The 25063-nt window shown below is 33.8% G+C and overlaps 2 protein-coding genes across 3 annotated transcripts; one reads left to right on the top strand and one right to left on the bottom strand.

Annotated features, from left to right (window-relative positions):
* Positions 1 to 11531: 11531 nt before the first annotated feature.
* Positions 11532 to 15598, top strand: LOC18049922 (TORTIFOLIA1-like protein 3). Its single transcript, XM_006439658.2, has 5 exons — positions 11532 to 12634; positions 12722 to 12830; positions 13043 to 13575; positions 14363 to 14786; positions 15360 to 15598. Exons 1-4 carry the CDS (start codon positions 11870 to 11872, stop codon positions 14768 to 14770), a joined length of 1815 nt encoding a protein of 604 aa, XP_006439721.1. The 5' UTR covers positions 11532 to 11869; the 3' UTR covers positions 14771 to 14786; positions 15360 to 15598.
* A 4267-nt stretch (positions 15599 to 19865) lies between these two features.
* LOC18049920 lies at positions 19866 to 24062 on the bottom strand. Of its 2 annotated transcripts, XM_024189368.1 has the most exons (5): positions 23885 to 24062; positions 23530 to 23706; positions 21877 to 22608; positions 21277 to 21765; positions 19866 to 20176 (listed from the first exon to the last, which is right to left on the bottom strand). In XM_024189368.1, exons 1-4 carry the CDS (start codon positions 23897 to 23899, stop codon positions 21310 to 21312), a joined length of 1380 nt encoding a protein of 459 aa, XP_024045136.1. In that variant the 5' UTR covers positions 23900 to 24062; the 3' UTR covers positions 19866 to 20176; positions 21277 to 21309. The 2 variants fall into 2 exon arrangements, with proteins under 2 accessions (XP_024045136.1, XP_006439719.1); XM_006439656.2 differs by having other exon boundaries at positions 21277 to 22608; positions 23885 to 24061.
* Positions 24063 to 25063: the final 1001 nt, after the last annotated feature.

The raw sequence follows: 25063 nt of genomic DNA, 5'->3' as shown, positions 1-25063 counted from the left end.
ATTAGTTTTTAATATTTTGTATTATACATGTTAAACCAGTCAACTTAATTAACATGATTAATAATTTGATCGTATTCGTATTTTGATATTTCAACATAATCAATAAATGGGTGTATTCGTGTTTCCTTAAATTTAACATGACAAGATTACACGAATTAACATCCTTTATTATACGTCATGTTGAAATTCTAATATGATACGATCAATAAACCAAAAGACAAAAATCAATTGGTTTAATAATCATGTTAATTAAAAAAAAAGCCTGGTAATTCAAGATTTCGAGTTGTATTTATAATTTATGTGAAGTTGATAAACGTATCCCACAAATTGCCACTCACTCGAACACTAGAAGTAGCCACGTGCCACACTGCTTGGTTTATAGTGCACACGCGTGTACAATGCGGGAGCACACACGAAATTCACAGGCAAAGAGAATCGGGTGATTCCATAACACGTGTACGGCGACGATGCAAATGGAGCAGGACCGTTGCGGTTCTTCACACGAGCGATGAGTAAAGATGACGTGACGTGAGGGACTTTTTTATGGCAGGGATTCAGGGAATGGATAGTCGACTGCTAGATGGTAAACCTGTGGGACCCGATTTCCAGAAAGAATCTCAGCCGTTCCGTACGATCTAGGTTTATCAAAAAGTCAACAAAGAGAATGGGTTTTTTATCATCAAGCTGTGCCTTAATTGCGTGGCCACTTTTTATTGGTGGAATCTGTGGACACTGACCCCTGAGATGATGCTGAAGGTCTGATTTTTTTTATTGACTAATACGATTTTTTTTTTTTTTTTTTTTGAGAAATCATGTGTTTTCAATGTCAGAAACTATGTATTTTTCTCACAGGTACATCCATTATGTGTGATTAGGGGTGGTAAAAATTGAGTCCGGGTTTAGGTTTGGTCTTCCTGATTCTGGACCCGAATATTAAAATATTATACCGGACCCAGATTTAAATCTGGTTTTTATGACATTGAGTCCGGTACGGGTTAAACCCAAAATAATCTGGGTTTCTGGATTGTAGGTTTTCAACTTGGATCACATACAAATAAAAAAAAAATCAAATTCACTTCACAAATTTACAAATCCAGATTCTACCCAAATCAAATACAAAGCAATAAACCATTTTAAATTTACAGATTTTAAATTTCAAAGCAATAAACCATAGATCTATGATATAACATTCACAAAATACAAATCCATATCTACAATTCATCTCACAGCCGCGATTTAGGGATTTAGTTCACAAACTTCAACAATCGAAGTCTGGTAAAGCAACGAACATGGGCTGTTGATGATATGATGATGATGAACACGTCACAGCTGCGAGCATTATTTGCAAAAGGCGGATGAACAGCAGCCAAAATCAAGATCGTAATGGACAAATGGCTGCCAAACAGAGGCTGATGATGATGATGAGCGGGAACACAGCGTTGCGAAGTGATGACGAGTAACGATGATGATTTGACGAAGAGAAGAATTGAAGAGAGACGAAAAAGATGATTTGATGAATTGAAGAGAAGAGAAGAGAAGAGATGAAGAAATAGGAGAAAAATGAATTGGGCGGCTGTTAAGTGAAAGTATGAACTAGGGCATTGACTTTATCTCCCCTTTTTATATTAAAAAATTAATTTAAATATAATGCTAAAATAAGGACATCCGGGTTCGGGTTCCGCATATGCGGGTTTATGCGAACCCGGAACCAGACCCGGAGACGTCCGGGTTGGTAAAATCGCATCCGAATCCGGATTTATTTTTAATCCGGTACGGGTTCAACCTGGACCGGATTATCCGGGTTCGTCCGGGTCCGGGTTAAATTGTCATCTCTATGTGTGATATACATTTATTGTTATTATTATCATTAGGGTCTGGTTATATTAGAATTAATCTTCGATGGAATCGCTCTACTTTAAAACTGCTCTAACATAACCATAATTTTACTATTATTACACATTCACTTTCTTTTAATATACTAACAAAGATATATCTTAGTGCATAGTGCTTATCTATTAATAAAGTAATTGTACAACCACAAGTATTTGTGTACACACATATTATGTATATTGTTGTGTTATATTATAATTAGCTGAACGGAAATGGTTGGACCCATATGATTTATTTATTTATTTTTAATCAACAAACCATATCTTAATATATCAATTTGTACAAGTGATTGAGACTTTATAACTATTAATGTCATTTTTTAAAAGATTATTAGAAATGTTATTACATATATTTTCACTATTAAATGGAAATGCATTGAAATGTTGATAAGATGTTTTGATTTTTTACCCTATTATCAAGAAATTAGAAACATGTTTTGTTAAAAGATTTCTACGATGTCGTCATGCTATATTTAAACTACTGTTCCAAATCTATCTATCTATCTATCTATCTATCTATATATATATATATATATATATATATATATATATATATAAAGCTGAGACTTGAGGAGTTTATGTGACATCACCATTTCTCATCTTTATATATTCTCTATTATCTAATAAATGGAGAAATTTTCTTTTAGATTTGGATTTTCATCTTCTCATCATTAATTTGATTGTTATTACACAATAACAATTATGTAAAGGTTTTAATGAGGCATATTCTTTATAATTAACATCCAAGGGAGAGTGTTATGAATTTATTAAAATAAATGTAGATGTTCATAACATATATCTCTTAATCTGCCAACTATCTCCCATTAGCAACATTTATCTTCCCTATAACTCCCACTATCTCACAATGAATTATGATCCATAATTTTTCATTAATTTCATGAAGTGATTATGTAACTGTAAAATAAGAGCTCATCTTTTTGTTTTATACACACACAATTGGAACAAATAAAATCACTCTATAAAAATATTCTCTCATTTTATTCTTTATTTTACGTTGCTTATTTATTTGTATTGCTGGCTAATAGCTTTTTTTTGTTTTTTATAAGGCTGCCTCATCTTAAAAAAAAAAATCAATTCATATTTTTTATCAGTTTCATCAAGTGTAAAGTAAGAAAAAAAGATAATACTAAATTCTTTTTTCAAAGCCGCGTGAAGCGCGATTCTATTTTCTAGTATATATATAAAGTTGGGACTTGAGGAGGTGATGTGGCATCACCATTTTTCATATTTGTATATTCTCTATTATCTAATAAATAGAGAATTTTTCTTTTAGATTTGGCTTTTCATCTTTTCATAATTAATTTGATTGTTATTACACAATAACAATTATGTAAAGATTTTAATGAGGCATATTATTTGTAATGAACATCCAAGAGGGAGTGTTATGAATTTATTAAAATAAATGTAGATGTTCATAACATATATCTCTTAGTCTCCCCACTATCTCTCATTAGCAACCTTTAGCTTCCCTATAACTCCCACTATCTCACAAGGAATTATGATCCATAATTTTTCATTAATTTCATGAAGTGATTATGTAACTATAAAAGGAGAGCTCATCTGTTTATTTTGTATACACGCAATTGTAATGAATAAAATCACTTTATAATATATTCTCTCATTTTGTTCTTTATCTTACATTGCTTCTTTATTTATATTGCTGGCTAATAGTGTTTTATTTTTATTTTTTATAAAGCTGCCTCATCTTAAAAAAAAAATCAATTCATATTTTTTTATCAGTTTCATCAAGTGTAAAGTAAGAAAAAAGAATAATACTAAATTTTTTTTTAAAGCCGCATGAAACGCAGTTATATTTTCTAATTTTTTTTATAAATGACGTGATATTTATCGGTTAGCTTGCAACCATGGGTGGGTGATAAGTGATAAGAAATGCCTTCTTAATTATACCGATGATGATTACGAATGCAAAGGCCAGTATGAGGACAGAAGTACACTTTAGGGAGGGACCAAAAGAGAAGGCCGAAAAAAATATCAGCAATGAGATATCGAGTCGGAACATTTGATAAGAGTTGCCCAAGTTACTATACCCATAGAAATTATGGATAGGGATTGATTTTGAAGTTGTCACTGGTTTTTTTTTTTTTTTTAATATCCATAGCAGATCTCTCTATAACGTTCTTTTTAGTCCACTTGATTGCTTTGCGATTGGAAGTCTTGAATTTGCATCACCCTCACCCTCCTGGCAAGAATTACAAATTTACAATTGGACAAAAGGCCCACCGAGGCGTGCATTATAAAATTTTGGTTTAACAAAAGGAATGAGAACTGGCGCTTGATTGAAAATAAATAAATCGAGAAAAACAAACAGGATAAAATATGATGCATGGGCAAAATTATGTTGCAACAGTGGTATGGTACCACTGTTGCAACCAGTCATTGAATCTATAGTTGTACATTTACATTAACAATATCTTATGGCTGAAAGCAATAGTGGTACCGTACCACTGTTGCAACATAACTGGACCCATGATGCAGACCCTATTGATGACACGAGACATGTCTGTATGATGCGATCGAGAATTCTTTCTTCAGTAAAATATAAATAAGGAATTAAATAAAAGAACTAATATGAATTTAATTAAATTATAATATCTTTACTAATCATGAACCTTTACTATCTTTAGATTCTAATATATATGTATGTATGTGTGTGTGCGTATCCATAAACCAGGCCGAAAAAGGTTGCAATCAATTATCCTTTCCATTCTTATAATTGATTTGATGGTAGTATTTTATTAAATAATTATGTTAGAAATCTTAACAGTTGATTCCAAACTATTATGTATCATTAGTGTATTAGATCCTTAGCATTAATCTTAACTAAACTCTACTGTAACTTTGTTGTTTTTTGTTTTTTTCTTTAATTTTCAGAAAGAAATAACTATAAATGTGAAAAGTGATCTTTCATAAATTTTTTTTTTTTTTTAAGAAGATGTTAGAGAAGGCCCACTCAACTTACATACCAATGGGTGCCAAAAGCCCAAAACAGAGCCAGCGACAATTTTGAAGTTTGATCTAAGAGTCCATGTTTTTGAACCCTGTGTAATGGGCCTGATTTTGACCCAGTTTGTTCGGACACTGGGTTATGCAGTCTTCCTTGGGTCGATTGTGAAGCACATTTGGGCTTTATCTGGGTAGCTCATAAGTGCAGGCCTTTTGAGACCCCCCCTAAACTTATCAACTCCTTTTCAACTAAAATTGCATAAAGAATCAGAAATAAATTAATTTTTTAATGAAAATTCAATTAAAATTTTAAATAAAACATTCTTTTAAAAAATTATTAAACTCACCCAATTTCATAGTTTACATTTATATTTTAAATTTATTTGAAGAAATTTTCAAGAATTATGAATTATGGAGATAGAAATTATGTAACAAGAAGGAAATTATTTAAGATTTTAGGATTTGTATGGATTTAAAAATAAAATAAAAATTAAAAGAAATACTATTTTCTAAGATGAGATTTAATGACAAGACAGATTGATTTTAATCTATGGGTTTGTATTTTGAAGACCAAAAGGGGGTATTTTAGGAAATACAATCCAAAAGTGGTGTCATAAGGATTTTGTGGGGTGTTAAAAGCTCCACTGTGCTTATAAACAAAGGGAAATCCAAGTCCGAACATAATCTTTCATTCTCTATTGTATCTCAATCTTAGTCGGGAAAATATGTGATGCAATTGATCAAAAGCTAAAGTTACTAAACAAGAAATAGGGAAATCATAGGCGATCTACCCGAAAATTATCTTGTTATCAAAACTTATAAAAGTTTGAATTTATTTAATTTTTCCTTCATTTTTTACAACATTTATCAATTATCCACTAAAAAGACGGAATTATTCTTACAAAATAACTACCACTACAACTTATATTTAGTTTTATTTTATCATTTTGTAAAGATAGTTATGTATTTTTAGTGAATGATCGATACAAATGTATGCATTAAGCATAAAACTAAACAAACTTAATTTTTTATAATATTTTATGTGGTGGGCTAAACCTAGGGGGAAGGGTTGTTAATTTTCCAAAACAAATATCATGTAACCTTGGCCCATTCGGAACTCCAAAGTCCAAACTAATTTTCTATAAGAGTGATGATAGAGTCACAAATAAATTTTTGTATAAATTTATTTTGTACAAATTGATGTGGTATTAATTCATTGGTTGAATGGAAATATAAAATAAAAAAAATAAAATATGTGGGTTAAGAGATATTTAATTTAATCAATGAATTAATGCCACATCAATTTGTACGAGATAAATTTATATAAAAATTTGTGACTGAATCATTACTCTTTCTATAATATTAGTTGGAAAAGACTTCGCGTCTCCGGCTAATCCATGTGGCAGGCGGTGTCTAAGCAGGCGAACACAAATATACAATCGATTTAATGATTGTTGAAAGGAATATGAGATGGAAAAGAAACAATCTCAACGCGAAAGAGGCGCCGGCAGTCGGCAGCCCAAATGGCAGCAACACAATGATTCTCTTGAATGCATGTGGAATTATAAAGGGGTGATGATGAAGTAGATATTAACTATGCATAAATTAAAAAATATGTAATTCAACATTACCTGCCACTCCTACTTCGCATTGTATATGGGTTACAAAGTCTACTAATTATAGATTGTGTGATGCGGTCTAGCTAACCAACGCAAGGCAGTACGGGGCCCATCACACGGTATGATGAGCCTACAGTCATGCAATCGATTTATATAAAACAAAAATATCAGAATAATCTTCTCTTTTTCTTTCTTCAATTCCAAGTTAGTTACCCCGTCAGATGTACTGAAAAGTGACGAGAAGTAGTGAAGTAAGGGCCCTCATTGCTCATTAGTCCTCATCGCATTAGCTAAATATGGAGTTGCATTGCAATCCCATATTTGGCTGCATTACGGTGCATCATAACGCATCATAATGCAGCCACTTGCGGCATTAGCTAAATCCAACTGTGAGTTGGGTTTAGTTAATGCGGTTGTGGTCGCATTAGTTAGTTTTTTTTAACAAATACTTTATAATAATTATAAATAAATATAATTTTTAATATAATATTAATTTTTTATTTTTGCATTATAATTGTTAATACAAATTAATAAATATATAATTTATTATTTAATAATATTATATATATTTTAATTTTATTATATTAAAAATATAACTAAATAATGTATTATTTAATTATATTATAATAATTAATATATAAAATTGAGTAATATTTAATAAGTTAATATAATTAATTATAAATATTTAAATAATATATAAAATATAATATTATATTATTTAATTATATTACAATAATTAATATATAAAAATTATTTATTTTTAAATAATTGAATATAACTTATAATCAATATTTAAGTACGAATAAATTTGAATAATATTAATTTAAAACTAATAATAATATAAATAATGATATAAAATATTATTATATATACTACAAAACTCTCACTTGGATTATTTAGCACAATTCATTTTGTTAGTGAATATGTTACAACAATTATATTCCTTTCTTATTTTGTGTTTATTTTGTGGTATGTATAAACTTTTATTTTATCATCCTAAAATGACTTTTGAACTAATCTTATAGGTTTTAACTATTTATTTATGTTGTTATTTTATTACGAGATTATTTGATTAAATTAGTTGCTTCGATCTTTATTTCACAAGTTATTATATTTAGAAAATATTGAAAATAAATGTTATGCTTCTAAAAATTTAAGGCTATAAGCTTCGATCATTATGAAGAATTATGATATTTTTTAACATTTATAATAAAAATGTTAAATTTCTAAAATTTAAGGATTCTATATTTAGTATTTTTCTAAGTACTAATAAATATTATTTTCTAAATATATAATTTAAATTAATCACAAAAAATTAACACAATATAGTGCAACACCAAACATAGTAGAATTACAAATTAATATAATATAGCGTAGCACCAAATATTATACAATATTATTATAATACAGTATTAATATAATACACTTGTATCAAAATAATACAATATAACATGATACAATATAATATAGCAAATGCATCCTACGTTAATACAAAACGACCGAGTTTAGTAATTGGAAATTCAAGTGTGTCCATTCCCACGCTAGCTAGTGTGCAATTAATGACAGCAAACAGTCTAACGAAGAATTAGAAGTCAAACCATCCTCTTTAAATCCTTTTTCTTTTTTTTTCTTTTTTTGACTTCAATCCATGTTCATCCCATGACGACGTTAAATGTCACAGTTAAAGAAATGATCACGATTCACGTGCCAACAGGCGCCGACTCGAAGAATGTCGGCACATGCCTTATCCAGTTAAGAGGGGAAGCTGGCTTAGGACTGAATTTGTCCTTTGGCTAGCTAGTTCCACGTTATGCGTCGCACCAAGAAATGGCACATGCATGGCATGGGTCGTGTTGAATGAATCATGAATGCAGCTGCATGAAATTAGTCTTGAAGATGTTGAGAGGGAGGACCTCCCAATGAGGTATACACGTACGCAGAATGGACTCGCATAGACGTTCATTCTGTCAGCTGGTGCAACCAAGCATCAAATACACGTTGACCGACCTGTGCCCATAATTACAGATCAACTCGTCCTGAACCATTGAAGAAGTAAGCAACTTAATATGTGATTTGGTAACGGTGGATTAGAAGTAGATTAGAAATCACGCTTCTTCAATGAACCCATTCTCCTTTAAGAACAAGGAGTGTCTCCTCCAGTGGATTTGGTTTGCTTTGCGTTTCCTAAATGTAGTTGAAACTTTCACGTCTGTTTCAGTCCAACCGACAAGTAGCATGACCCTAAAAGCAACCTCACAGCGAGGGCGAAAAGCCAATGCCGAGCTGCTTTTGATTTCATTATACACGCTGTCGGTTTTGCATTAATTAATCATTTTATATAATGGGTGTCGATCACTATTTTTGATAGAGCAATATTACCCTTTTGATAGTGCCTCGATTTTGTTTTCCCCTCTCCTTTAATTTGGTCCATTAATTCTCTATTCTCTCTATTTTCACCATCTGCCACCTAGTCACATATATATATATATATATATTAGGTCCGGACATCCACATTTTTTTTAATGTATACACACTATTAAACCGTGCGGTTTAAAAGAATTAATTTTTTAATAAACTATAAAACTGTAAGAGAAGTGTATTCACATAAAAATGCAATGAGAATGCCCGCACTAGAGAATGACTATATATATATATTCTATTAATTCTCTATTTTCATCATGGGCACGTGTGTGTGTATATATATGTATTGTATGTATGTATATGTATATGTATATAAAATTATTTTAAGAAAAAGAAATCGTTCTAGTTAATTAATAAGGCTTTCTATGTGATTCTAGTTATCGATTTCTTGGTAGGTATTAGGTGAGAGGTTGAAACAACATTTGAGAGAGAAGGTTTCATTTCAGTTGAATGACTATAACTTGTTGAGTTAATTAACTGTAGGCATTAATTATGATAATCTCTTTCTTAAGCTATAGTAAGCATGCTATAAAGTTTGCGGCAATGAAACTCGCCCACCTGAAGACAATACTTGCCTTGGATGCTCTTTTATTTTAATGGTATGTTGCTCCATCACTGTTGTAAGAGACTGACTATTACCTGCGAAGGAAAACATATTATTTGATGACCTCCCGATATAAGGTTTATAGTAAGCATTTTTTTTTTAATAGAAAGTCCAGCTCATTTGTTAATTAAGCTTTCAAACCAAATAAATTTTAGAATATTTATGAGGTATCATGTTAATCATATAATAAATAAATAATGTTATAATATGCACGCATTTATTTTAAAAAACTAGTGTATAATTCGTAGTTATCTAAAATTCAACTACTCATGTCATGTATACATTAATTAGTGGTATTACAACCGATTTATTTTAAAATTCCTCGATTGATTGAGTATACAAATCACTATCTATGTAAGAGTAATGATAAAGAGTCAACTTCTTTTATACTTCAACTCCACACAAAAATAAAACAATCAAAACTCATCAATAGCTTTTATAGAGTGCAATACATTGGACTCAGATTATTGGTCCATGTTGGAGATAAAATTTAAGGATTTGAATCCAATACTGAGTTGTTCTATACTTAACTCTTCATAATCTTCAGCCAAAAGTGCTAAGATTTTAGTTAGCTATATGGTTTTTATTCAATACCAATAATATTTTTTTTAAAAAGTTAATAAAAATTTCAACTTAGCATTAAAGCCACATCTAAAATTTAAAGAGGCTCCTCAACACATGCATAGACAAATAAAGTGATAGATATAAACCAATTATAGGCAAATTAAGTCAATAATCGTGTACAACTTCTCAAAAGTATGGTAAAAATGTTCGTTTAATCCTTAAATTTTGGGTTGTGTGACCCTTTAATCTTTATATTTTAGAAAATAGCTAATACACCATTATTGTTAATTATATGACACTTCTATCTTTATTTTTGTTTTATTTTTACAATAATACCTTTGCACCAATTTGAGGGATATTTATAAAAAGTAAAATATATTAATTTACCAAATTAACCTCAATAATAAAATAATAACAAAAAATAATGAAAAATTAATTAAAATAAGACAAAGTAAACAATTTTAAAGTATATTAATTTACCAAATTAACCTCAATCATAAAATTATAACAAAAAAAGTATTAAAATTAATTAAATTAAGGCAACGTTAACAATTTTGATCCTTACCGACACAAAGTAATTCATGTGGGATATGGACGTGGGTTGTAAGATTAAATCAGTGAATATACAGTAAGTGGTTTCCAATATTTTCACCTCAGCTCTCATCATTTAATTTCCCTCATTTACTCTCATGCTTCCCACCAACCAAATTAAAATCTCAAGAAAACATATTCTCTTACGCTACTGAGGATTCCTATGTCTTCGATTTGATTGTTGTTGGTTCGTAAGTCGACACTCAATCTGATTGCTAGTAAACTTGAATTGCGTTTCTTGAATTGGTGTAATAACACAGCACGTTCAATAGCTGTGTCCCGAAACCATTCAACTGGGTAATTACAGTAAGGAGTTACTCGTATTTTCAACTCGCGTGAGGACGATTTGAACGATTTCTAGTAATAATTACAGCGGTAGAAAAGGGAGCACATCGATTACAGCCACAGTAACTTTCATAATAATCCATGCCTCACGCGTCACGTGACTCCTTAATTTTGGCGCTAATTTACCGGAATTAACTACCCCATCTTTTACATGATTCCTCCACATACCCTTCACTTGACCTAAGTTATTGGGCTCCATAATTGACTCCCCTCCTTAAGAATAGGACCATCGTGGTCGTGCCCCTATCTGAATTTTCACACCCTTTAACCTTAAGTTCCTTAACCTCCTGTACACTCCTTAGTCACATATGAGATTTATAACCTAAAAAGGAAAAAGAAATATTAGAGAATATGTTACGTGGCAGGTTATGATAGAAGTCGGTGGCTCGGTGCTATGCAATTTCTTTCCTTTTTTTTTTTTTTAAGCGAAAGTATAATTAACTGACCAGAGAAGAGAAGGACCACAGAGTATTTAAAAAAAAAAAGTCTATTGTAGTACACAGTTCGGTATGCAGAGGTAATTATAAATCTTGCTTAAGTTTCAACTAAAAATTCGGATAATTAAAGGCATTAAAATGTCATTAACATAGTTGGAGTGAAAAAACCGAAACAACTCTACTTTTTTTAGTTCAATCTCTAGCGTACAGATGACCCAAAGGTTAAACGACGTCGCTCCTTATACAGTTCCCGTGACACCATTCTCTTTATAGTTTTATTTCCTCCAACTTCAAAAGCCCAAACACAATGAACTGACAGTCTCATCACCACCGCTAATGTTACCGGCGACGTCTCGAATTCCGGCGGCGCCACCACCACCAGAAGAATCGTAACTAGAAGCAGCAACCGAGGCAATGGCTCACGCTCTCAAAACCAGCGTGAACGGTCTCCTAAACAAACTGTCCGACCGGGACACGTACTCACAAGCAGCAAAAGAACTGGACTCTATCGCCGCCACTGTGGATCCTACTCTACTGCCGACATTTCTCTCCTGCATTCTCTCGACAAACTCCTCTGACAAACCTGGAGTACGCAAAGAATGCATCCATGTCATCGCCACTCTTTCGAATTCTCACAATCTCTCCCCTTACATCACCAAAATCATCAACAGCATCACGCGAAACTTCCGCGACAAGAACTCCGCCCTGCAGGCGACGTGCATCAGCACGGTTTCCTCTCTCTCGCCGCGTGTCGGCGCATCGGCGTTCGTGACGATGCTGAAGCTGCTGTCCGACGCTCTCTTCACTGAGCAGGACACGAACGCGCAGGTAGGTGCGGCGCTGTGTCTGGCTGCGGCAATTGATGCGGCGCAGGATCCGGATGCGGGGAAATTGGGGAGAATGGAAGTGAGGTTGGAGAGGTTGCTGAAGAGTGAAGTATTTAAGGCGAAAGCTGCGGGTTTGGTTGTGGTTGGGAGCGTGATCGGCTCGGGAGCGGTGGACGGCTCGGGTCTCAAGGGGTTAGTGAGTTGTTTGTTGGGTTTTTTGAGTAGTCAAGATTGGGCGGCAAGGAAAGCTGCTGCGGAGGCGCTGTGGAGGTTGGCGGTCGTGGAGAAGGATGCCGTGCCCGAGTTTAAAGGAAAGTGCTTGAAGATTTTTGAGAGTAAAAGATTTGATAAGGTTCGCAATTTTTTGTTTTCTAAATTATCAAATTGTTTTAATCATATGGTTTATTTTGTTGACAAAGCAAAATTTTTAATATTTTAGGTGAAGGCAGTCAGGGAGGTTATGAATAAGATGATAGAGGCGTGGAAACAGGTCCCAGATTTGTCAGAGGAGGCGTCTCCGCCACCACAATCACTGGATCCTTCAAAAGGTATTGGGGATGATTTATTAAATGTCAGCTCTTTAGGCAGATAGATCATCCATTTTATTGAGGATATTTTTGTTGCTGGGATCTGCTGCCTTGTGATACAAGTTTAATTTAGATTCATTTGCTTTTTGATAGACTGGGAATTTGTTTGTGGCACTTGTGCGATGTGGTTTTTATCTTTTTGTTTTGTTTTGTTTTGTTTTGACAATGGACAGAGGATGGGAGTGATAGACGGTATCTGACTGAGTCCAGGAGCTCTTCCACGAAAGGTCTTGAGTTGAAGAAAAGATCGATTTTAGCTAGCAAGTCAACTCCACCTGATAGTTCATTTCCAACCACCGCCAGGAAGAGAGGTTTCTTAAAGAAAGTGAGTCCAGCAGTGCTCCATAAGGTGGATCAGAAGAAACCTTCTGACTGGAGAGATCAGATTTCTGCTCCCAGTGGTGCTTCTTTGGTGGATGCTCATGAAGACGGTACTGTTTTGAAGATTAGGAATAATGAGAATACCAAGCTTCCAAAACCTGAAACAAAACGTGCCCTTTTCAATTGGAGTTCTGATGACAAGGTGCACAAATTGAGGTCTGGATCTCGGGTAACTCCTTATAATGAGGAAAGCCATGAATTTACTGTTAGTGATAATACTGAGAATCTCCACATAAAACACAAAGATTGTGAAGATTTATCTACGATCCGCAACCAGCTAGTTCAGATTGAACAACAACAGTCCAGTCTACTGGATCTTCTTCAGGTTTGTTTATGATGCTTGAATCTGGGCTTTGCACTTGAGTAATTAGCTGTCATTTAATTAGATTTTAGTGGAAAGTACCAATAAATCGGTCTAGGCCAGTTTTATTACTACTGTTGGCTTACTGCTTGCTGAATTGTTCATCTTATTATTGACCTCAGCTTGCAAGCAATTACATTGTCATGTGGCAATGATGGAATTAGTGAATTACAATAAACAAGTCTCTTAATTACACACTTGATTAGCTTAAGCTTACCTTGAAGTAGTATGAAAATTGAATCATTTGAGAAACAATTTTTGTGAACATTGTCATCCTTGACGTGAATTGTTACTGGAAATTTTTGTTACTGTAGCTTCATGGTTCTTCATTGTTGGACTTGATGAAGTCAAAAAGCTCCAACTTCTATTTGCAAGTTCCTAGTTGTGAAATAGTTTATGATAAAATATTTTTAGCATTCTTTACGCCTTCACTATTTGTTTTGGAACAGAAAGCGGTTCATGATCTATGAATGGGTACTGATTAATTTGTTTTTGTTGTTTACTCCATCAGTTCAAAGTAATTAGGTGGTAATTGTTCTTTTATTTATGTTCTTTGACAGCTCACAAAGTCCTCTCCAATTTTCTCCAATTTTATGTCATTTACGTTTCCACCATCTAAACAATTTAACGCCTCAGATCATGTATGAGAGTTTCTGTATGACTGTATTCATGCAGAATCAAGTCTCTCATTGTGTTTTGATGAATGTTTCTACTCATTCATTGCTCCTCTGATTATCCTTTGTGTGTCCAGAGATTTATTGGGAGATCAGAAAGTGGGATGCAGTCTTTGGAGACACTTGTTCTTGGCCTAGAGCTGGCATTGGATGAAATCTCGTATGATTTGGCTGTATCAACTGGAAGAATGACTAAAACTAACTCCCATGGAGCCACATGTTGCATGCTGCCTGGTGCAGACTTTTTGAGCTCCAAATTCTGGAGGAAAACAGAAGGCCGATATTCACCATCAAAATTTTCCACTTCCAGTGGCACCTCATCTTTGACTGCCATGAATTATGGAACCAATAAGGATCGCTATGCTGAAAAGCTGAAGTTGGAAAATCGAAGGTCGAGGTTTCAGAGTAGTGGTGGGTTTATTGTGAATCCACTGGCGGAAATTCACCCTCGCTCAAGGGGTATCTCTGAGGCAGCACATCAATAACTGGTGGAATCAGCAGGTATTGTATTCTATAATAATTCACATTTTATCCTTTTAATTTTCATGCAATCTTCACATTTTTCTTTCTTTCTTCTTTTTCAAGCACCCAACCTTTCTATCCCTTCAAAAATCTAAGCCTGCTATCATGCAACTGCATCGCCATTAACAAATGGTTTTTATATTTGGGGCCATGCATTGTATATTTGTATGCCCTAATCTTTGTAATTGATCAGCCCTGTAGGTGGAAAGATAGCAAACCATGATTAGGCTGCATAATTAGGAAAATGGCATAATTTGCTCAGTAAATGCTTTTCTACAAAAAGTGCTCAACTTTTTCCTAAATTTCTCTCTGCTGTCCAGCTGGCTTGCTGCAGTTTGATGCCCCTTCCATGAAGTCTATGTCCATTTTCTTTTGGATTGTCATGATAGGGTTCATAGGCACATGGTATTCCAATGGTGAATGTATTGATGTGCATTCTTGTTTTTATCTTCTTTCTTGATAATAACCGCACTTTGTGAATTTAACATTTGTGGCAAAATCCTGCTTCTTCTACTTATAGTTGTAATTGCAATTTCTTCCTTTCTTTAACAGAAAAATGGGAAGTGAAGTTTCAAGGCAGCTGGCATTGGGAGAAATCATTATATGCCTGATGCAAGCCCGAGTGAACATATGATTCATGTATAGGATATGGATGGCCCGTTGGGAGCAAATGGACGCAGTAGTTTCTGACTTACCTATAAAGCAATCCCCTACTTCACACTACTACAAGAGGGGACCATGAGAATTGAGAAACAAGATTCGTTAAATGATTCTTCATTAGTTTAGCATTTTTTTTTTAAAAAAAAAAAAATATATATATATATATATATATTAAAAGTGAATTGGAGACCATAGAAGAGGCGTGTTCAGTACCAAAAATTGCCATCACCACGGGTAGTAAATGAGAGACGTGTAAAGTGTTGTTGGCCTTTTCCATCATGTTACGTAAAAATTCATTTGCTTTGTTTCTTTTTTGAAACATACTTGACATGAAATGGAATGAGATGTGGTTGGTAAGATAATTATAAACTTGCTTGTGTATTTTTCACATTTATAATATCCTTGTTGTGGAAAGAGAAAAACTTTCAGAGGCAATAGTGATTGTGAATCATTGTCCAACCGTACTCATAGTTGTAAGTTGTTTAGATAATGCATTCGTCCAGAAATTTTAAAATCAACCTGAAGGATTAAGTATTGTTTGAAATTAAGGTGCTATAATTTTTTAATTTTTTTTAAAAATTATAATTATAAAATAAAAATTAATAATATATAGTAAATATATTTTTAAATAATAATTATAATAAAATTATTAAAAATATAATAAATTTTTAATTATATTAACATAACTTTCAAGTTATAATAACTATGTTTACCAAACACTTTAATATTTAAAATTTTGAAGATATAACTATCCAATTTCAATCTCAAATAAGCCCCTTAGTTTAATGTGGAGTATGCAGGTGCAACACAAACTCAAAAGGAACTTATTCACGTCTGTCCGCGAACCAAAAAAAGAAAAACTGTTGTAATGGTCCAATCAAACCAGACAGATATGCTTTCGACATTAATCCAAATGGAACTTGTTTCTCAGTTGTATGCAGCATCGTCCGTCACACTTACCGACATAAAGCTACAAGTCACACAAAGATACTCAAATGAAATAATGAATCATGTTATGTTTACTGGGAAACCAAAACGATTGTCAAATTAATACACCAAATAAACAAAACCTCCATTCACTCACGGGACTGAATCCTAGTAACTAGGGTATACAAATATTTGCTGGGAGTTTCCCTCGTTCTACCATCAAAGGAGATGTTGACGACACTTTTACATTCTAATTTTCATGTAACTTCTTTCCACTTCAGATGCAACACAAACTCAAGAGGACTGCTCACTGGAGACTTGCTTCTCAAGTTTCTGCACGAAAATGCCAGAGCTCAGAGATAATAGAAAACAAGATATGCAGCAATTGATGACAATAGGAGGCCGAGTTAATATGTAATAGCATACAATTCTCTATTACAAAATATTTATCATATTTACTAAAATGATAAGGATTATAACAACATTTTAATCATCACATTAATTATAATTCATAAGGACAATCCTGCATGCATCACCTGTGACCAAGTTACCTCACAGACTAAAAAATGTTTTCAATTTGCTTCCTTTTTTACGCCTAATGCATTTATAGATAGGACAAGGCAGTATTTAAAAATGCCAGGCATAAAAAATGCTACTGTCAAGTGAGTCAACTGATACATGCCTTATATTTTTAGTGTTGAACGCGCAAAATCTATACAACCAATAGTTAATTAACACATAACTGTCATATCTTAAGAAACAAAGAGAGAGAGAGAGAGAGAGAGAGAGAGAGAGAGTGAGAAGAGAGTGCATAGCTCCATAAACTAGCGAGCTAAACCATATATAATTTAATACCCAACAATGAAGCTAATAATGCTGGGTTCAAAAAGAAGAAAGGACAGGGAGGAGCAAGAATGCCACTCATACTCATGCACACTACAGAAAGCAATGCAATGCTTCGTGATATTCAATAAGACACTTGAGCATTAAAACATATTTTTGTCACTACACAACTAAGACGACTATCTGAGGGTAGGTTTATGCTAAGATTATTGAAAAGCATACAGCTAATAGGAGAAACAAAATTTCAAATTATCAATAAAAAAAAGGTGCCTGGATAGGCAAATAGCCATCAAGATATCATATTAATCTTCGAAATACTCTTTTAATCTTAAATAGATTCATCATGCACATTCGCCAAATAACTACCTCAAGAAATGAAGTCCCCACCATTCAAATGTTACACAAACAAAAGCTCACAAAAGTTATAAAATCTTGCTGCCAAGACTTGTAAAATCACATCTCTGCGTCCATAATACATGATAGACCTCAACTGTGACAGCACGAGCAACAACCCAGTTTTAAGATTCTTCTTCTAAGTCTAGTTTTAAGTATATTTATCTGTTTTGACAAATAAATAACATGTCTTACACGGACACAGTACACCAATTTGCAATAACATGGGCTCTTAGCTTCCTTGATCATGCAAGAAACTAGTGCTAAAGATACCCATTAAAACATCAAAATAAGCTAGAAACGACAACACAATTCATACAAGAACCACAATAGTACTATAAAAATCTAGGGCTATCGTACTCTATATATATATATAGAGAGAGAGAGAGAGAGAGAGAGAGAGGGATATAGCGATAATTACAGTTTGAGCGTTGTGCCAAGCAAGGCCTCTGTAGACATTAACGGAGAAAGTGGCGGTGAGATAGATGGTGGTGACGCCGAGACCAGCTGTGAATGCCTTGAACGCCCAATCCCCTGCTTTGCTTGCAACTCCCATATTTACTCTTGACGCTCAGCTGACTCCCACGATCCCCTTTTCGGTTTTTGAGAAAAATAAAAAGGGTTTTAGTGTCTACAACTTGGAGCACCGCCGCACCGGTTGATCTAGAATTATAGAACTGAAAGGCCGCATGGCTGACGGTGAACTTAGAAATAAGTCGCAGGCCCAATGAGTTGCTAACCATAGAGCCATCAAGTGGATGGGTCAGTTTCAGGATACCTTGGCCCATTATATGTATAGACAATATCTTGATTTTTTTTTATATTATCATTTTACCACCAAAGTTATTCTGGCATATCATGTCAATAACATGATTTGCTGAAAAATATATTTTACTATTAAACGTTTACGTTGTTATCAATTTACTATATTTCTGTTAAAAAAAATGTTAATGTTTAATAGAAAATGAATTAAAAATCGATTTTACCCTAAGGAGCATAAAAGCAAATTTATCTTTTGAAAAGAAAGAAACAATGAACAAAAATAAAATTTAAAAAACAACTAAAAATTGTAATTAATAAAAAATAATGAATACTATGCAGGATTACGATAAAACGGTAAAGAAAACAATTAATAAAAAATTTATGTTTCAGAATTAATATTATAACATATGAAGTTCAAGTATTAATCACAACTAAAAATAATAACAATTGATAATAACAATAACAATTAATAAGATTTAGAAAACAACTAAAAATTTTAATTAATAAAAATAATGAACAATATGCAGAATTACGACAAAAAAAAATTATGCTTCAAAATTAATATTATAATCTATGAAATTAAAGTATCAATCACAACTAAAAACAATAACAATTTAATTAAGGAACAAATTAATGAGAGGGGTCAATTTTATGGTTATCAATTTCCTAATTCTCTAATTATTTCCCTTGAAATATTTTTACTTTGTTTTATTGTTTATTTTGCACTTGTAATGCAGTGTGTTGCCTTCAATATGAAATGTCTTTGATGCCCTTATGACATCAGCAAAACATCAACAATTTTTAACGTTTTTAACAGAAGCGTGGTAAACTGATAACGGTGCAAATATTTGGTGGTAAAATGTACTTTTCGGCAAACTGTGATACTAACATGATATGTCAGAATAGCTTTGGTGGTAAAATGATAATATCTTTTTTTTTTAAGGTCATGATTTTGTTGGAGTTACTTTGAAGTAAGACACGAATTACAACCACACACACAAAATAATAAATAATAAAAAATATATTATAATTTTGATCGTGTGATTATGAAATAGTGTTCTACCGTAGATCAGTTCTAATATCGTTGATTTTTTTTTAATTAGCCCTTTTCATGCCTCCTCAAAATTTCTCTTAAAACTCGTTTTGAACTGAAATTACTTAAATAACCTAACAAAAATTAATTCATTTTTGGTTTTGAGTAGAAATTTAATTAAACATTTAGATAAATTATTATTTTAACAAACTTTTTACACACATCCTATTTCATAATTTATATTTATACTTTAAATTTTAATTGAGAATATATTTTTTTAGAAAATTAAAGGAGTTCAGGGTTACGAAGATAGAAATTAATAATAAGAAGAAAAAGATTTAAGATAAAATTAATATTTTAGGATTTTTATGCAAATCTCTCGCGGGAAATCCAAGTTAACACGACAGTAATGGGCTTCCAAGATGAGAGCAGAAGGAAAACACTAGCCGAAAAATACTAGCGTTAGAATTGCAATTATCATATTAATAGAACCAACCCATTTACCCAAAGAGTTTCATATGATTCAAAGAGAAGCTTAGAAAAATACACCAACGTCCATAACTTTGATTCGATGAATATATTGTCTACAATTGTAATAACTCTAGGATCTACAACTCTTCCCCGATTAAGAAGCCGCTGATTCAATGCTGGAACATCATTTTCAAAGCTATAAAGCCCAGGGTCTGAAGTCAATTGTCTCTCCATTCAGGCAAAACTACTACCGCTGCTACTTCTCAGACAGCGATATAAGCTGCAAAAGGGGATTTTTGAGATGAATTCATAACTATGGAAACATGACATCAGAAATAATGCATCAAAATTGTCATCAAACTACACCACATCTAATGTCAGATTTATGAAAATTGCAACCAATGGAATGAATACTTTCGGATGGGAAATGTCATGAGAAAGGGTGATAAAAATTCAGATTGGAAGCATCTTATACCAACAAAAGTATGCTTTCACACCAGGAAATGCCACAAGTCCAAAGATAAAGACAAGCATATGATTTCTTTGCGACTTTTAACAATGATTGATGAAGTACAGCAGCTGCTTGCTCCCACAACCCAATTTACGTGAGAACCAATACACTGAAACATGTCTTGGAACTTTACAAGAATTATCCCCAATCGACCAAGAACAACACAACCAAAAAACATTCCCCTCCAAATTCTATTCTCCCACAAAAAGAAAAGAAAAGAAAATAGGAGGTACCAACCCTGAATGTAAAATCTTTTGATGACGAAGTAGTGCAGAGAGCAGCACATGATGCGTGCAAAATAAGATCAATGAAAAAGTGAACAAAGCCACCAAGTTGATAAATCAATTGAATGGTGCATTTTAGCAGCAAGCACCTTATCTCAAGCCTAAGTCTAACCCATTTGATGTCTAATGCCACAAACATAATGGATCAAATTAGTCTACTTAGACAGCAAATTTGGAAATTCTGGAAAGGTGGAACATGATGAAATTTAGAATCTACAAGAAAATATCACCCATAAAAGTGCAACCAAGAAATGGTTGAATATATGATAAAATTGCTAATACATTTGATGAAAACCTATTGACTGTACCAGGTTATCGTAAGCCATTGAATCAAATATATTCATTTGATCCATAATTAGGATATGAAGATTTTTAGCCAAAACAAAGGCATAACTATTCCCATTTAGAGAGGCCCAACCAAGCTTACACATGTCAGCGGAACAACAAAACCTAGCAAGGACCCCACATTTGTCAAATAAAGATGTCACTATTCATAGACATGGACCCATATGGACAAAGACATACCCCAAATGCATACACATAAATAAACACAGCAGAAAAGGCACATTTAAACATAAAACTAACCTGACAGGCAACCTGCACAAGGCTTCCACTATCTCAAGATGATTCAGTAATCAAGCTGGGATTTTCTGACTCCACAGAACCATTTGGATTCACCATCATCCTCCTCTTCATAACACCTTCCTCAAGGGAGGAATACCCATCAGGACTGCTCAGAGACTCCTTCTTTCGCTTCCTTTGGAATGTATACTTCAGAAATTTATCATTTAATGATTGACTAGAAACACCTTCAGTTAAATTAGATGACTTAACATTTGAGTTCAATGGGGACAAGTTAACAGCTTCAAGATCTGTTTTGCAAGCTGACATCTCAGTAAGCTCAGCGGGTCCGCTTTCCTGTCTCGTCAACTTCAACCGATCTATCAACAGGTCATCATTGTTTGTTGTGGTCTGGACAGTATCACTCTTGGGAACTTCTTCACATCCTGACTGAAGAATCATTTCAGTTGTATCTGAGGGTGAATTCAGCGCCGACAGGGAAGCTGGGGTCATCTGAATGTTATTTCCAAATATCTTAGACTCCTCCTTATGCTTAACATAGTTATCAACTGCATTTAGTAAAGTTGTGGAAGAAATATCAGACTTTTGAGTTGTTTGTGCTACCTGATCTGGAAAATTCCTGATCCTACTTTTCTTATATCTAGCAGCTCTTTTCCTTTTCTTGCAAAAAGACTTAGCATGAACTGAAATGGAGTTGCTATTTTCCTGCTTCAGTCTAGATTCATTCGGGTTATCCTCTATTCTGCAAGTCTGGTTAGCCCCACGGTCAAGGTTTTTGCACAATTCTTCATCTTCTTGAGTACACGATCCATTTTTTATCTGCTGCTCTACTTGCCCTGGAAGAGACAAATTTCCTTCTAAGATGTTCCTTTCAAATGCATGAATTCTCTGTGTACATCCATTCCTATATAGTTTAGGCTCTTTTCTCCTCATCACTATGGAGGCAAAACTAGAGTTGCAAAAATAGCAATTATCTTTGTGAGAACCATTTTCACTGTAGCACATCTTGTTCTCATATGTGCCGTTCAAAGTTGAATTCCCCACATCTGAAGCCATGACCGAATCAGGTTGTACATCAGGTAGACAGGGCATTGCAGCCTCAGAAGTATTGAGTCTGTTTTCCAGTGATGGTGTCATCACAGTAGCGACATCACCAGTTGAATTTTGTTCATCCAAAAGCTGCTTTTCATTATAAGTTGCCCTCTCCAATTCATCCTGTGCTTCTCTCAAATCTGCTCGAAGGTCTTTGACAATATCTTCTGCTTCACCAAGTTGTGCCTCAAGCTCATCTATCTTTCGTTGTTGACACAAGGATACCACCTGTGCTTCATTAACCTACAATACAGCACTATGAGTCAGTACTTTGATTGTTACACACAGCTGATGATGAAATCAATTCTTCAAGACAAAGAGAGCAAAAAATAAACCAAAACTGTCTAACAAAGAATTGCCTCCGGTATCTCCGCTAAGTTGCTTAATTTCACTCAAATTGACAAGCATGATTTCTCCCTAGTTGTTTATTTATCTCAACCCAGCGCCTCTCAGACCAAGCTTGGAACTAAAAACACAATTTAGCAGCCATCTTGATGTTTAGAATGAAAGGGCAGTGGTATTTAGGCAACTTTCTTTGTTATCAGAAATACCTCCAACTCCTACTCTGCACTTGCCTCCCAACAGACACACAATATGAGTTTTGACTCCAACACAGAAGAAAGGAGAATAAACATCTAACAACCATGGAGACTTCTAGGAGAATGATATTGATGAACTTATAATGGGATGATCTTAATGGTTTTCAAATGTACCTTTTATATTAAAGACAATACCAACACATGGAAATATTAGTGCAATTGCAATTTGCTTAGCTTTTCAGAAATTCAAGACTTGATTCCAGAGCATATTGTTGAAGAAAACACTACAAATTAATGACCATCATTTGTCAGTGAACTAAAGGAAAAAAAAAAAAATTTACAGCAAATTGAAAGTTTAATGCTGCATAGTATCCCATAAATGTATAGAAAAGAAGCCACCATATGCACTCAAGCTCTCTCTACAACGGGTTGTGAAAACATAATCAAATCAATGAAGAAGACTGACTGCCCTACCAAATAAACAATTAAACCAAAAAAAAAAAAAAACTAAATGCAACCACCAGAGGAACCAGACCACTTATCTGACACCCAAAAACACCAAAATCCGTAGAATCATAACCAAGACAAGATCAAACACTATCGCATTTGGGAAAAAGAGAAATACTTTAGCATCCAGCATCTGCTTAAGCCTAAGCAGCATCCGCAACGCGTCTTCCTTCGCCGCAAACAACTCCTGCTGATACCTAATCGTTTTCCTCTCCGACACCATTATCCTCGCCGCTGCCTCTTTCGCTGTGTTCAAAATTATATCGGCGTAGGCCTTCTTCAAGGCCATCAATTTCTAACAGAGCAAACACCAAACACCACCCAATCATTATTTTCAAAATCAAAAAAAACCCATAGAACAATATAAGTAACATGAAAAAACAGAATCAACTCCAGATAACCCCCCCAAAAAAGGTGGTGTAAGAATTTGGAAGTTAGATTGTTCAACAGAGGGAAAAAGATCGAAGCTTTACCTCGGAATCGGGCATTATGTGAGTCTACAAAAAATGCATAGAAGCGATGTGAAGCTGCTTTTGATATCAGACGGAAGTTTAAACAAAAGAGAAACAAAGGGAGGTTGTTTCGTTCCTGTTTTGTTTATGTTTTTTCGCTTTCCTTCGGAGCAGCAGCTGTTGTTGTCTGTTAGGAACTGAAAGTTCGGCTCGTATGACCCTATTGCCCACGCTGCTTGGGACAAACTACGGAACTGCCACGTCATATTACAAAACTGTTAAAACCGCGGTTCGGTTTTATCATTTTATGGGCGCCAGGCGTGAGGGCGGGCTCGCGTAGTGGGGCTGACGCCGTGACGCGGAAGATTTATGTGATGTACATGTGGAGGTAGTGACACGTGGCGAGAAGGAGTGCAATTATTTGATGTAAGATGGGTGGCATGCATTAAAAACCGTGAAGTCTGACACTTGGGCGGTGGTGATTACTGGCCTATAGTGGTGTCGAGGCCAGGGAATTCTGGCTTCGAGTGGGAAATTGCAAATGGCGGTCGAGCCCTTGAGAATCCAACTAAATTTAGTTTAAGTCATGAGTTGTCAACCTGGTCAGTAGTCACTGTTTGGGTTTGAGAAAAGAAGGTGATATTTTCATAGGCCCAAATGTCAAAACCTAGTAACTATGTATATAAATCAAAGCATACAGTAATTTCATTCCATCTAATATCGGTCACATTACGTATTTACAGTAGTAGTATATAGTATTTATACAAATAATCCGTTACAGCATATGATTAGACAAGTCAATTAAATTCAATATCCCATTAAAGACTAAAGGAAAAATGAGTAAAAGGGGAAAAAAATACGGAAAGGATGTCATATTTTGTCAAATGCTATGTTACAATTAATGTAACATACACACTCAACAACAACCACACAAATTGTGTGGGCCCATCATTTATGTGGTTGTTGTTGAGTGTGTATGTTATATTAATTGTAACATAGGGGCTCCCTCTATCAATATTATATACGATAACTCTAGTTGAAATAACTTCAGTTACTTTAACTTATCTTTTGTTAGTAGTGTTGGCTCTACTAACTGATAATATATTTATTTGCAAAAATTGATCTACCTGAACTATAACTCCCTAATTGCAACTATCTTCAAGAACGGCTATGTAATTTGCTAATAAAGTATATTTTAAA

The sequence above is a fragment of the Citrus clementina genome, unplaced genomic scaffold, assembly GCF_000493195.1.
Source record: "Citrus clementina cultivar Clemenules unplaced genomic scaffold, Citrus_clementina_v1.0 scaffold_3, whole genome shotgun sequence".
NCBI lineage: Eukaryota > Viridiplantae > Streptophyta > Magnoliopsida > Sapindales > Rutaceae > Citrus > Citrus x clementina.
This window is presented reverse-complemented; position numbering and strand designations above follow the sequence as displayed.

What these genes read in the sequence shown, in the direction of transcription:
- LOC18049920 (XM_006439656.2), bottom strand. An exon ending in AGCAGATGCTGGATGCTAAA is followed by an intron (nt 22,609 to 23,529) that starts GTATTTCTCTTT and finishes GCTGTATTGTAG; the next exon opens with GTTAATGAAGCACAGGTGGT.
- LOC18049922 (XM_006439658.2), top strand. Translation starts at nt 11,870, where the DNA reads ATGGCTCACGCTCTCAAAACCAGCGTGAACGGTCTCCTAAACAAACTG. An exon ending in ATCACTGGATCCTTCAAAAG is followed by an intron (nt 12,831 to 13,042) that starts GTATTGGGGATG and finishes GACAATGGACAG; the next exon opens with AGGATGGGAGTGATAGACGG. An exon ending in GTCTACTGGATCTTCTTCAG is followed by an intron (nt 13,576 to 14,362) that starts GTTTGTTTATGA and finishes TTGTGTGTCCAG; the next exon opens with AGATTTATTGGGAGATCAGA.